General features: G+C 44.2%; 1 protein-coding gene across 1 annotated transcript in view; it reads right to left on the bottom strand.

Annotated features, from left to right (window-relative positions):
* PDE2A (phosphodiesterase 2A) overlaps window positions 1–15,252 on the bottom strand; it is a 165,367-nt gene that overhangs the window by 45,231 nt on the left and 104,884 nt on the right. Inside the window, exon 4 of the mRNA XM_072610959.1 lies at window positions 11,078–11,166. Within this exon, the coding sequence (XP_072467060.1) occupies window positions 11,078–11,166 (89 nt within the window). The remainder of the gene's footprint in view (window positions 1–11,077; window positions 11,167–15,252) is intronic.

Genomic DNA, 15,252 nt, shown 5'->3' with positions numbered 1-15,252 from the left:
GGGGCCACCCCAAGATGCAGGGGGGCTCTTCATCCCTACAAGACTTTACGCAGAGGCTGTGACCACATGACCACATGAGAGATGGAGGCTCCCTGTTCAGATACAGCTGATGTAAGGGGCCTCTGAGGGCCTACCAGCCCAGAGATTCTATATACTACAGGCAGCATTATTAGCACACTGTTCCTGGGTGAATAAATAGCCTCTTTATGGAGAATAGAGAAGCATGGAAGGAAGAAGACCCAGGTTTCCATCCCACCTCTGGCACATGCTGGCTATGTGACCGATGCTGGGCAAATCATTTAACCCCTCAGTGTTCTGGGCAACTCTATAAGACTATACTTTGCCTAGAAGGTAGTGGTGACCTATAGTGATGGAAGGAGTCCCCTAGTCCAATGAAATCACAGGTTCAGGTTGAGTCTCTTGTGAATTAACCCAAGCCAATGGCCTAAGCACCCTGGGAGCACAGTGGTGCAAGCTTTCCTCTCCTCAGTGAACAGATGAGGCCATAAGTTAAATGACTTGTTAGTGTCAGCATCAGGATACAATCCAGGTTTCCAGGCTCCAAATTGAGAGCTCTATACACATGTGTAAACAGGAGAGAGAAGGGGAGAGAGGGGCAGAGCTCCTACTCCAGCTTTCAAGGGTCTGCAGCGGAGGCAAAAAGAAGAGAAAAGTTGTCAAGATTAGGGGTGTCAGGCGTGTGAGTGCTGGGCGTCAGGCAAAGCCAGAGACCAGCGATACCCAAAGGGTTGTGGGAAATGTAAAAATTGTTAGGACAAAACCATGGAAATGAGGGCAAAAGGCTCTTGGATGGGCCTGAAGAGCTGGGGACCTGGGAAGCTGATGTGAGTCAGGCTAGGCAGGACAGGGGTTCTCTAGGTCAATCAGAGCTCACTGTGAGCTAGGCTGGTCAAGCAAGGTGAGGTGGCAAGAGATGAAGCTCGAGCTAGGCTTCAAGATTCAGATAGCCAGATCAAAGGATCTATGCAGTCCTATGCTGAGGACTTCTGATGTCATCTGATCCAACCTTCTCATTTGACAGATGAGGAAACTGAGGCTTACAAAAGTCAAGTGACTTGCCCAAGATCACACACTGGCAGAGTCTGTATTGGAACCAGGCCCTGACTGATCCCAGTGCCCTTTCTACCTTATCATTTCACCTCTTTTCACAAGGCGTTTCTACTGAGAGGAGTCGCCATCATCATCACTCAAAGGTACATTTGCAGAGGTCAGGAAAAGTACTATAATGTGTGAAAGTCATGAGCAAAATGGGGAGAGGAGTCAGATGTGAACTGGGAGTCCTGAAGAAACTATTCTGGCCGCTGCCTCAGAACAAGGGGGAGAGAAGGCCAGGGCAAAATCAAACTTCAAATGCCAAGGGCAAAATCATGGCGGGCCTTGAATGAGGGAGACAAGACCACAGAGAACTCTGAATGCCAGAGACAAGATCACAAAGGGCCTCAAATGCCAGGGCCAAAATCAGAGAGGCCCATGAATGCCAAGGACAAGTGTGTGGCAGGCCTCAGATGCCAGGAACAGGATTATGGAGTATCTCAGGTGCCAGTCTGAAGAATTTGGACTCGGTGAAGCAGGCAGAGGATGGAGAGCTGCTGAATCCTCTCACCACCTCTTCCTCTGCAGTGCCTGCTGGCTCACCTCCTGCTTAATTACCCAGCCAGTCTTTCGCCAAATGTCACTCCCTGATGATTAATTGTCCTAGGCAGCCCCCCCCTCCCTCCAGGCCTCCTCCACTTAATTAGGTTTATAGAAATCACTTTGCCCAGTGTGGGATGGAAGCCAGGAGAGAACAGGAGGGGGGGCAGTCCTGAAGCCTGGTAGAGAGGGCAAAGGGGTATTTGGCAAAGGTCAGACAAACAGGAGAGAGGGAGAGCCATGAGTCTTGGACCCAGGATGAGGCAGTGCCAACCAGGGGAAGGTGCCCACCCAGAGAGGATGCTTGGCCAAAGTCATCCAGCAATGTTAAGGCATTTTCAGCTGAATTCCTTTGCCCTCCTGCCTTTCTATCCAGCTTAGCTGGGACCACACCAAAAAGGCAGGTTTCTCTCCACCCCCATGCTGTCCCCTGATCTGCCCAGAGCTTAAGAATCCCGTCGTGGGGGGTCCCTGGATCTCAGAAGCCAAGGAGAATGGAGGAACACTGTGGAACAAGGAAAGGGTGGGAGTTACCTTTCCAAGATAAGGACTTTGGGCTCAAGAGGGAGAGGCTGGACTAAGAGAGAGAGGTGGGACTCTCTGTGGATCCCACTCAGGATGGAGAATCTAGGGAGTAGACAATCCCCTCGTAGGTCACAAGGTGTCGCTGTTCAATTTACATTGGAGAGAGAGGGAAGGAATTTGATCCAGGCCAAGGCAAGACCTTGCTAAGCCCACCTGCTCCCTTCCCCTCTTCCCTCCTTAAGGCTCAGGCTCATTCCCAGTCCCTCTGCCAGCTGCATTCTACACCAGGAGCTCTTCACCTTTTTAATGTCATGGGCAGTCTAGTGAAGCCTAAAGACTCCTCCTCAGAATCAATTATATTTAAGTGCAGTTATAAAAAAATTTTAACAATGAAGTTCATGGACCCTTCCAAAGCCCACATACCCCCAATTCATCCCCCTCACTGGATTCCCCATTCCCAAGCCCCTCATGAATTCCTTCTACCTCTTCCCTCCTTTAGGTCCAGCATCCGCTTCTCTCTCTATATTCTCTCCATTATCTCTCATTCATGTCTCCCATCTTCCATCTTCTCTTGAATTCCAAACTTTGGGCTCAGATTCAGAAAAAAGAGTTGGGACCATTCTTAGAACACAGAATATTGGATCATCAATCCCAAAGGTTCTTAACTCAGAGTTCCCAGGGAAGATTTCAGAAAATCCATAAATTTGAATTGGGAAAAAAAAAACAATTACATCTTTATTTCTACTGAAACTCTAACTGAAATGCAGCATGTTTTTCAATTATTTAAAATATTTTTTTTCTGAGAAGGGGGTCCACAGACTTCACCATACTGCCAAAGGAATCCACAACACAAAAAAGAGTTAAGAAGCTCTGGCCTTGTCCAGCTGCTTCCTTTGAAAGAAGGGAAGAGTCTTGCTCAAGTTCTCACAGCTAACTCCAGCCCTGACTTCTCTCAAGCTCTACACTTGCATCTCCCACTCTCTTCCTTCCAGGCATCTCCCTGCAAGGGTCCCATACTAGTCCCTCCTCTTGTCTGAACCTGGCTCTGCCACCCACTTCTCTGTCCCCCAGATGGTCTCTGGATCCTCCTTCCCAATGAAAACATCCTCCTCCAAGCCTCATCTTTCCTTGCTCCCCTTAACACCCCAGTGCCAGCTGTCCCGGGGGGGTGGGTTGGTCCTTTATGATTCATGTCTCTAGAGGTTCTCTAAAAGACTCAGCCCCAGAGTGGTCAGAGTCTGCTCAGCCGAAGATAGAGACAGATGGAGGAGACAAGGGAGAGAGAAAAACACACATCTTTGATGCGAGTTCCCAGCTTTTAACAACTATTTGTTTAAGTGGGTGGAATAGGATAGGGGAGGGAACAGTTAAAGCTTCTGTTGAATATGACCCATCACCAACCCCCTCATTGTCCTAAATAAGCTCCCATCCATTCCCCTCAATGAATACTTGCATCATCTTCACTAATGCCCCCAAAATCCTGAGTCCCCTCACTCAGCCTACACCCTCTAAGCTCCTTCCACATCCTCATCACTGAGCTCTCATCACCTTCGCAGAGCTCCTATCTCCCATGCCTAAGCTCCTAATCCCATAACTTATCCAGGGTATTTAGCCATTGGGCACACAATCAGTAGAAACAAGTATGAAGACCCTAGAAATCCAGAGCCTAGGGATCCCTAAGGGCTCCCTGTCTCACCTGAGAACAAACAGAAAGGAACAGACTTGAACTACAGCAGAAAAGGAATGAGATTCCTCTGGAGAAGGGGATTTCCCAATTTTTATCCAGAGAAGACCTCTGAAGGCATAAATAAGGACTTATTTAAAGTCCCAGGATGGTAGGTGGCCCCTTTTTACAAATTGGGAATTTTCACCATTCTGGAAGTTCAAAATGAGTCTCTGATGTAAAAGAAGAGCCAAAAAAGCTATCCCTCTTCTGCCTGTATGAAAATGGCCACAGCATCCAGAAGTAAGGAAGAGAGAGTTCTACTGTTCTCTGCCCCGGTCAGTCCTGGGACCTCACAATGTTGACAAGCCAAAGCCAGTATGGAGGTGAACCAGGAGAGGAATACGAGGTCACTTGTCAAGATACGTTATAGTGGTGAGTCATCTGGGTTAGATGAGACCCATTGAGGTCCCTTCCAACTCTCAGATGCCGAGATTCAGTGAGGAATAGGAACCAGGCCATAAAAACATGCATTGAAGGAACTGGAGATATTTAGCCTAGGGAAGGAAATGGGGGGAGGGGGTCACGATGCACTTTGAAGGGCTAGCTAGCTGAAGACTCATTCTGCTTCAGCCCAGAGGGCAGCTCGAGGAATGAGAGGAAGGCAAGGAGATTTCAGTCCCACATAACAACTATCCAATAACTGGAAATGTCCTCCATGCTAGGGATACCTCGTTCCTTTCAGGATTCCTTTAGATTCGATAAGGCTTTTCCTGATTTCCTCCTCCCTCCCCCAAAGTTGTTACCACCCAAAGTACTGACTTTGAGTAGATTTACTGATATGTGTATTTGTGGTTCCGTCCCAGCCCCTGTCCCCAGCAGACTGTATGCACCTGGAGGTCAGGCACAGATTTATCTTATCTCCAGAGCCTCAGAGAAGATATGCTTGTTAAATTGAAGTTTTCATAGGGTCATAGAGCCAGAGACACCGCCCAATGCCCCCTTTTTAAAAACAAGGATGATGAGGCCCAGGGAAGTTAAATAACTTGCCCAGTTACAAAGGAAGGAAATATCAGAGGCAGGATTTGAACCCTGGTCCTCCAATTCTAGAGCCAAGGTAAAAGTAGCTTTATCAAAGAGCTGGGCCTGGAGTCCTGAGTTCAAATCCAGCCTCATCTGCTTATCAGCTATATGACCCTGGGCAAGTTACTAACCTCTGTCTGCCTCAGTTTTCTTATCTGCAAAATGGGGGGGAATAATAGCACCTACCTCCTGGAGTTGTGGTGAGGATCAAATGAGATAATATTTGTAAAGCACTTAACCACAGTGTCTGGCACATAATACACAATAAATGCATGTTTCCTTCCCTCCTTCCTTCTTTCTTTCCTTTTTTCCTTCCTTGAATTGAATTGACACTATGAAAAAGGGTCAGGTTCTCCTTCGCTTGAGACCTTCAAGAAGAGACTTGACTACAGACCTTGCCAAGGGATTCCTGCTCAGAGAGGGGCTGCCCCAGAGATACTCTCAGAGGCCTTTCCTAGCCTGAGTTCCCTGTGATTCTGGGATGTAGGAGGAAGTGGGTAAAATCTCTGAGGGCCACATTTCCCCCCTCAGACTGGGGGCTCTCAGAGGGTCCTTCCCTGCCACCCTCCCCTGCATCGAGCTAGGGTTCCCCAAGGAAAGGGCCCTACTTCTCCCATGAGCTAGGGAGATGGCCCAGCCTCTGTCCTCCCCCCTGCTTCCCCTGACCCCTTATCTTCTTTTATGGCCCGCTACCACTTCACACCTGCTCCTGTTTGCAGGCCATCCAGGGTTTCCTGGAGGAACAGGCCCTGTGCCAATGCACTCATCCCCCTGGCATCTTGCCCAGCCACAGTAGCCTCCAGGGCTGGTCCTTGGGCCAGGGCTTATAGCATCCCTTCTCATCCCTGGCCTTCTCTTCCTCCCTTTTCTATCAAGGTTAGACTGCCCCAGACACTTCCTCAAAACCTTTGGAGTACCTTGCCCATCCCTTCATTCTGCTCCTAGTTCAGTTCTCTCTGCTCTGATTCACCCTATCCAGTCCACATCCAGCACCTACAGCATCCTCAGCTTCACCAAATGGTTGTGGCCTTTCTTCTCCCTGAACACTCTCTAGGTATGGGCTCTCTAGCCAAGTTCTCTTGATTCTACTTCCTTACTGTTTCTGGCATCCTTCTACCGTCTCTCTCCTTGCCTAGGTCATGCCATCATCGCCTCTCACCTGGACTGCTGGAACAGCCTTCTCATTGGACTCCAGTTTTTTCCCTCTCATTTATCCTTCACTTGCTGCCTATGTAAGCTCCTTCAATCAAGATCTGACCAGGTTACTTTCCTGTTCATTACCTTCAGTAACCCTATTACCTACAAGATAAAGTAACGAATTCTGATACTGGCACTCAAGGCCTTCACAGTCTGACCCCAACCAATTGTTCCAGTCTCAACTTTACTTCCATTCATTCATTCTGTGACCCAGTCAGACCAAACTATCCACAAATCTCTGATCTCATCCTGCTCTCTCCAGCCATTGGTCATATATGCTGAGACTTTCTCCCATACATGGCATGTCTTCTCTTCCAATTTCCACCTATGAAAACCCTTCTCCTTCCTTCGAGGTTCAGCTTAGATCAGGAGTGGGGAACCTGTGGCCTCAAGGCCACATGATGCCTTCTAAATCCTCAAGGGTGTCCCTTTGACTGAATCCAAACTTTACAGAACAAATCCCCACCCTTGGCTTAGATGCTACCCCCTCCAGGAAGTCTATTTACTCCCTCCCACACAACCTTCCTTCCCAATTAAAAGGAATTTTTCCCAGGGCGCCCTGGCAAAGTGATTTACAAACACATCCTATCCTTTCCATTGGATCATAAACTCCTAGAAGGTAGAGTCAATTCCCTTTTTCATCTTTGCGCCCTTTGTTAGTATAGAGCCTTGTACATAGTAGGCACTTTGCAGATCTGTAAATTCCTCCCCATCACTTTAGGAAAGCATGGTAATACTATTGAAAGGGTACTGATTCTGTATTCAGAGGATCTGGGTTCAAATTCTGCCTCTAGATGCTTAGAAGAGACAGCTGAGTGAATTTGGAGTCAATAAGACCTAACTAAGTTCATGGATGTCTTCAGAAACTTATCAGCTGTGTGAGCCTGGGGGCAAGTCATTTAACTTCTGTTTGCCTCAGTTTCCCCAATTGTAATATGAGGATAGTAATAGCACCTATCTCCCAGAATTGCTCTGAAGATTAAATGAAGAAGTAATATTTGTAAACTTGTTTAGTACTCCATAAATGCTTATTCCCTTCTCCTTATTACAAATGTGACCTTGGACAAGTTTTTTAGCTTCCTTGTCCTTATTTTTAGATCTATGATCCTAAAGGTCTGTTCAGGTGTAGAACACTCAGATAAGAGCAAGGATAGTCAGGGGAGCCTTCCTGGAGTAGGTGGAAACTGAGGTAGAAGAATTACTATCTTTTCCCTGATCTTGTCCTGCTGGTAACTGTTCTTTCCATATCTCCCCCTAGTTCAATGCTTCTTCCCTTCAAGATCCAATTCAGATAGCACTCCCTTGATGAACCCTATGTAGCAGAAACAGTGTTGGTCATGGAGTTGAGAACGTTCAAATCTACATTGGCAAATCACTGAGCCCCAGTTTCCTCATCTCTAAAATGAGAACAATATTGTTTGCAGCAGCTGTCCCACACAGGGTTATTATTAAGTGTATACCTTTAAGCCCTGTGGAAATGTAAGTTGTTATTATCATCCTCTTTCCCTGAAAGTGATTCCTCCCTCCCCAACCTTTCATCCCTGGCCTCTTCTCTCTGTATATCTCGTGCTGTCTTTCATTGGTAGTGGGTATGTGTATCTCAGCACACCTGCTTGTTAGAAGCTCCCTGAGGGCAGGAGATCTGTTCTTCTTCATGTCTGCAGCCTCTTCATTTCTGAGCATAGGTCCTGTCACATGTCTGGGAATTAACTAATCAATTCAGACTCCCATAGGTATATGTTTGGGGGGAGTAGAGGAGAAGCCATATCAGTGAGATATAGCCCATTCCTTGAACAGGAATGAAGGCGAAATCAATCAATCAGTTGGACCTAAGTCCAGACCTGTGCCATGTACCACAAAAGAGACCAAGTGAGGTAACAGTCCCTCTCCTAAGGGAGATCACTGCATAGTTGGGAAGGGAAGGAAATGAGCCTTTATATAGCAACTGCTACGTGCAGGGTACTGTGCTAAACACTTTACAAATATTATCTCATTTGATCCTCACAACAAGCCTATAAGGTAGATGCTGTTATACTCATCTTACAGTTAAGGAAACTGAACTAAACAACGGTTAAATGACTTGCCCAGAGTCATCTTTAAGTGTCCGAGGCCAAATCTGAACTCAGGTCTTCCTGACTCAGTACCAGGTTAAGAAGACAAAACTCACTCACAGTAGGACTTGCCAGAAAGAGGGCTGGATCAGAAGCCCAGTCATCAAAAGGTTGCTCCCATTCCAAGCTCAAATTCAGTTCTTTTCCAGGGGTAGCTGTTAGACTGAGGTTTTGTGTGCTTCTGTATCTGTTTATGGTTCCTGCAAATCCTTTCCATTGTGTGTATTTTCTGCATAGTGAAATAAAAGCTGTCCCATACCAGATATGCATTTGGTAACTTCAGCACTTGTACCAGAGCTGGGTCCCTCTTCTCTTCCTCATTACCCACATTTCATGACACAAGCCAAATGTAAGTTATATTTAAAGATTTTTCTAGAGTAATTCCTATGTGGAGACAATGAACCAAAGAGAGAAAGGGGTATTCTTAGAGTCATCCCCCAGAAGCAAATCTGGTCCATATGAAGCCAGCGTCTTGGAGGGGAAGGAAACCCTGGTCAGCTGGTTACATTAGATTGGATTGGACTGGATTGGACATGCTGTGGTTAAGGAAAGCATTCCCAGGAATTGGAATATTCCCAGGCTGATCTCTTGGGGATTCTCTTAGGGATACAGAAGGCATTCTTGTGTTCAGTTCACATACTGATTCTGCTTCTGATTTGAATTCTGACCCTCACCCGGACACTAGCTATGCCACTTAGGGCAAGTCATAGGACCTCTCTGAATCTTAGTTTTCCAGCTATAAAATGGTAGGGTTAGAATAAATGTTCTCTCTGGTCCCTCACAGTTTTAATGTTCAGTGATTCTAATATTCTATGACTCTGCTCCAATGCATTTTTTTCCAGGAAGCCTTCCCTGGTCTCCCCAGCTAAATATAATCTCTACTTCCCTCCTTCCCTCTTCCTCTCCACTACTATGCTGGTATCTCTCTCATATACTTGCATACCCTACTTCTTTATTAAAATAATTTCTATCTATGTCTTATCCACCCTATTAGATAAATTCTATGAGGCAGGGAACAAGTTGTATCTAATCTTTGTATCTGCTCCAGGCCCTGGACAAAATAACTGAAATTTATATAGCATTCTAATGTTTGCGAGGCACATTTAATCACTCAAGCCTCTGAATAATCCTTTGAGAGAAATACCACACGTGAATCTACAACATTCTCATTTTACAGATGAGGAAACTGAGGATCTGAGAGGTTAAGTGATTTGCCTGGAGTCACACAACCATTAAGTGTCAAAGATAGGATTTGAATACAGATCTTTCTTACTCCAAGCCCAGCATGTTCTATCTACTGTTGCACAATACTTCTAGTAGCTGATATGTTTTTAATAAATGTTTTTCATTTAATTCTGACATTCTAGAATACTAGTATCCTAATGAGGTTAAAGTCTGACAAAAAGATAAACCTAGGGGTTATCAATTTTCTAACCCCTATCATAGATTCCCAATGAGAGGGGATGAAGATTTGAACTCAGAAGGGAACTGCATTCTGTAACTCTAACATACTAAAATTATAACTTTAGATGAGTCTAATGTGCTACATGATTCCAGCATTATCTGATTTTTAAATTCTGTGATTTTAACCTTCTAAGATTCTAATAGTCTGTGCTACCACGATGCTAACATTCTAATATGCTAACAAAAAATTCTAACATCAGCATTCTGTGATTCTACGATTTTAACATTATAGGATTCTCAAATTCCATGACGCCAACGTTCTACAGTTTTCGATTCTAAAAGTCTAACATTATGTGATTCTAAGATACAATGACAAAGCAGAGGAATCAGTATCTCATAGGGAAGGGATAACAATTAAAAACTTTAAAACTCCTACAAGAAACAGAAAAACACACAAGCTGGTGCCTCCTCCCATCTCCCATCCCCTTTCTCTGTATTACTGAATTCCAACAAGGGATGTTTCTTTTCCCTACCCCTTCACCAGCAAATGTTGATTAGACACCTGCTATGTACCAGGCTTGGGCTTGAGGAAGCAAAAGAGGAGCTGAGCTTTAGGAAGACAGTTCTGAGGCTGGGTGACTCCTACATAGGGCATGACCTTCCCTCATAAATACAGCATGATACCCAGAGTCCAAGAATATTTATTGGTTATATTTAAAGGTTTAATTAAACTCCCATGGTCATCAGTTCCATTTTAGTTAATAGAGTCTGAGAAGGGAAAGGTGCTTATGCTTTCTCTTCAAAGTAAATGGAAAGAGAGAAAATGAAGTGAGTGGAAGGGGAGAAGACCCTCTGGACTCTACTCAATGACTTACAGGAGGAAGGGTTAAAAATGCTAGCTGCTAATGATTAGTAAGGCCATTGGCCAGGAGGTAGGAAGCCTGGATTCACATTATGGCTAGGATTCTTCTCTAGGGAGTTTTGCACTGGTTCAACATAATAATTTATTTCCAATATTCTATGATTCTAATTTTCTATACTTTCACAATTCTAACATCCTAAGATTTCGACATTCTAAAATTTTAATGATTCATTGATTTTAAGATTTCAATATTATGTGATTTTAACCTACATTATCTAACCTTTTAAGATTCTAACATACTATGCCTGCAACTTCACTTGGATTCTAATATTTTACAAGTTCATCTTTCTACTATTCAAAACTTCTATGATTCTAAATTGTGGTTTTAACACTCATAAATTCTAGTATTCTAAGATAAAAGACCGATCAGTAGGGAAGGGGATTGTTTGAAGACAGATGGGGACTTACAAAAGTCCCCTGCATGCCACAATGAAGGTGGCTGATTAGTGACTAGTGCCAACATCTCTCACATGATAGCTGGCTCTACTTGGTTGTGGGAGCCCAGGGTATGAGACTCACCGGACTTTCCCCTCCTGGGGTAGATCATGTGGAGGATCTGCACACACTAGCCGGGATTCTCCATCAAGCAGGTAAATGTAGACAGTTTCCTAGAGCAGAAAGAGCCTTGTGAGATTGGTAGATGGCAGTCTTCTCCAGCCTTCTTACTTCCAATCCCCTCCCCCCAGCTTGGATCCCAGGGCATTATTTCTATTTCATCACATTTCTAATTCATTATTACTGATGCTATTTAAAATATTGCTCTCCTTGGTTTCTTCCCTCATGCAAGTATGAAGACACCTTTTGGGTGAGTCTTGTACACGTGTATATAGGTAAGTGAGAAGAGGTCAGAGCTGGTTTTGTATATCTGGAAATCATCTACATAAATATGACAACTGAATCCACTGGAACTGATCATTAAGATCACTAAGGGAGATAACGGAGAGAGAAAAGGGGTCCAAGGTGAAATCTAGAGGATGCCCACACTTCCTGGTCAGGAGCCAGATGATCCTTGAGCAAAGGAGACTGAGAAGAAATGGCCACACTGATAGAAAAACTAAGAGAGTAACATCATAGAAGCCAAAGGCTTTTTATTTTATACTACAGAGAATAGGGAGCCACTGAAGCTTCTGAGTAGGGGAATTATATAGTTAAGATCCATGTTTCAGGAATATGGTTTTGTGTGAAATATGGACTGGAAATGGGAGACACTAGGAGCTGATAGACCAATTAGGAGACTACTACAAGAGAAGAGAGAATGGGGGGGGGGGGGGGCGGAGCCAAGATGGCGGAGTAGAAAGACACACATACACTAGCTCTGAACCCACAGCCCACAAAATATCTGTAAAGAAGAACTCTTAACAAATTCTGGAGCAGCAGAAGCCACAGAACAACAGAGCAGAGGAGATTTCTGTTCCACAGAGCACTGAAAACAGACACCAAAGGTCCGTCACACTGAGGACCCGGAGCCGAGCCCAGCTCTGCCTTGGCCGCGTGGTGCCAAGAGGAGCAGATCCAAGCGGGCTTCAGGGATGGAATCTCCAGTGGCCGCGTGGGTCCCTCCACCCACGGGCCCCAAAGGTTGGTGAGAGGGTCTTCTCAGCTTGCAGAGAGGGGAGTAGGGTGCCCCCATAACTCAGGGCCCCTTGGGAGGCAGCAGCGGAGACAGGAGCGGACTGGGGCTCCCCAAGCAGGTAGGAGCCCAAAGCCCTGAGGCAGGGAAGCAGCATTTGAATCTCAGACCCCAAGTGCTGGCTGGGCGGATCTGGAGGTGAGGTGGGGGTGGAAAGAAAACTCAGAAGTCAAGTCACTGGCTGGGAAAATGCCCAGAAAAGGAAAAAAAAAATAAGACTATAGAAGGTTACTTTCTTGGTGAACAGATAATTCCTCCCTTCCTTTCTGATGAGGAAGAACAATGCTTACCATCAGGGAAAGACACAGAAGTCAAGGCTTCTGTATCCCAGTCCACCCAATGGGCTCAGGCCATGGAAGAGCTCAAAAAGGATTTTGAAAATCAAGTTAGAGAGGTGGAGGAAAAACTGGGAAGAGAAATGAGAGAAATGCAGGTAAAGCATGAAAAGCAGGTAAACACTCTGCTAAAGGAGACCCAAAAAAATGCTGAAGAAAATAACACCTTGAAAAATAGGCTAACTCAATTGGCAAAAGAGGTTCAAAAAGCCAATGAGGAGAAGAATGCTTTCAAAAGCAGAATTAGGCAAATGGAAAAGGAGGTTCAAAAGCTCACTGAAGAAAATAGTTCTTTCAAAATTAGAATGGAACAGATGGAGGCCAATGACTTTATGAGAAACCAAGAAATCACAAAACAAAACCAAAAGAATGAAAAAATGGAAGATAATGTGAAATATCTCATTGGAAAAACTACTGACCTGGAAAATAGATCCAGAAGAGACAATTTAAAAATTATGGGCCTACCTGAAAGCCATGATCAAAAAAAGAGCCTAGACATCATCTTTCATGAAATCATCAAGGAAAACTGCCCTGAGATTCTAGAACCAGAGGGCAAAATGAGTATTCAAGGAATCCACAGATCACCACCTGAAAGAGATCCAAAAAGAGAAACTCCTAGGAACATTGTGCTCAAATTCCAGAGTTCCCAGGTCAAGGAGAAAATATTGCAAGCAGCTAGAAAGAAACAATTCAAGTACTGTGGAAATACAATCAGGATAACACAAGATCTAGCAGCTTCTACATTAAGGGATCAAAGGGCATGGAATAGGATATTCCAGAAGTCAAAGGAACTAGGACTAAAACCAAGAATCACCTACCCAGCAAAACTGAGTACAATACTTCAGGGGAAAAAATGGTCTTTCAATGAAATAGAGGACTTTCAAGCATTCTTGATGAAAAGACCAGAGCTGAAAAGAAAATTTGACTTTCATACACAAGAATGAAGAGAAGCATGAAAAGGTGAACAGCAAAGAGAAGTCATAAGGGACTTACTAAAGTTGAACTGTTTACATTCCTACATGGAAAGACAATATTTGTAACTCTTGAAACTATTCAGTATCTGGGTACTGGGTGGGATTACATGCATTACACACACATGCACACGCATACACACACACACACACACATAGAGACAGAGTACACAGAGTGAATTGAAGAGGATGGGATCATATCTTATAAAAAATGAAATCAAGCAGTGAGAGAGAAATATATTGGGAGGAGAAAGGGAGAAATGGAATGGAGCAAATTATCTCTCATAAAAGAGGCAAGCAAAAGACTTATTAGTGGAGGGAAAAAGAGGGAAGATGAGAGAAAAACATGAAGTTTGCTCTCATCACATTCCATTAAAGGAAGGAATAAAATCCACACTCATTTTGGTATGAAAACCTATCTTACAATACAGGAAAAGTGGGGGATAAGGGGATAAGCAGAGTGGGGGGGATGATGGAAGGGAGGGCATGGGGAGGAGGGAGCAATTTGAGGTCAACACTCATGGGGAGGGACAGGATCAAAAGAGAGAATAGAAGTAATGGGGGACAGGATAGGATGGAGGAAAATATAGTTAGTCTTATACAACACGACTATTATGGAAGTCATTTGCAAAACTACACAGATATGGCCTATATTGAATTGCTTGCCTTCCAAAGGGAAGGGGTGGGGAGGGAGGAAGGAAGAGAAGTTGGAACTCAAAGTTTTAGGAACAACTGTCGAGTACTGTTCTTGCCACTAGGAAATAAGAAATACAGGTAAAGGGGTATAGAAAGTTATTTGGCCCTACAGGACAAAAGAGAAGATGGAGACAAAGGCAGAGAGGGATGATAGAAGAGAGAGCAGATTGGTGATAGGGGCAATTAGAATGCTTGGTGTTTGGGGGGGGAGGGGATAAAAGGGGAGAAAATTTGTAACCCAAAATTTCGTGAAAATGAATGTTAAAAGTTAAATAAATAAATAAATAAATAAGAAAGAAAGAGAGAGAGAGAGAGAGAAAGAGAGAAAGAAAGAAAGAAGGAAGGAAGGAAGGAAGGAAGGAAGGAAGGAAGGAAGGAAGGAAGGAAGGAAGGAAGGAAGGAAGGAAGGAAGGAAGGAAGGAAAAGAAAGAAAGAAACAAACAAACAAACAAAGAAACAAAGAAAGAAGCAAAGAAAGAAAGAAACAAAGAAACAAAGAAAGAAAGAAACAAAGAAAGAAAAAAAGAAACAAAGAAAGAAACAAAGAAACAAAGAAAGAAACAAAGAAACAAAGAAAGAAAGAAAGAAAGAAAGAAAGAAAGAAAGAAAGAAAGAAAGAAAGAAAGAAAGAAAGAAAGAAAGAAAGAAAGGAAGGAAGGAAGGAAGGAAGGAAGGAAGAAAGAAAGAAAGAAAGAAAAAGAGAAGAGAGAATCACCATGAAACAAGAGTGTCCAGGAGAAGGGGCTGGTAAATAGTGCCAGAAAGGTTTCATAAAATGAGGACCAAGAAAAGGCCGCTGAATTTAACAATGAGGAAATCATCAGTAACCATGGAGAGCAAGCAGTTTGTCTCTCTTCGGGTAGGATTAGAAGCCAGATTACAAGGAACTGAGAAATGAATGGGGAAAAAATGTGGAATGCTTCAGGAATTCATGTGTCATCTTTCTGCAGGGAGCTTTGACAATCTTCAAGATCCCTTTCCACTCTAAAGCCTGTGATCTAAAGCCTGTGATCTTGCGTCCAAGACAAACCCTAGCACCCCCAGGAAGTCTTCTCTCTCATC

Source organism: Notamacropus eugenii, chromosome 5, assembly GCF_028372415.1.
Source record: "Notamacropus eugenii isolate mMacEug1 chromosome 5, mMacEug1.pri_v2, whole genome shotgun sequence".
Taxonomy (NCBI): Eukaryota; Metazoa; Chordata; class Mammalia; order Diprotodontia; family Macropodidae; genus Notamacropus; species Notamacropus eugenii.
Note: the sequence above shows the minus strand (reverse complement) of the source record. Positions and strands in the feature narration are given on the sequence as shown.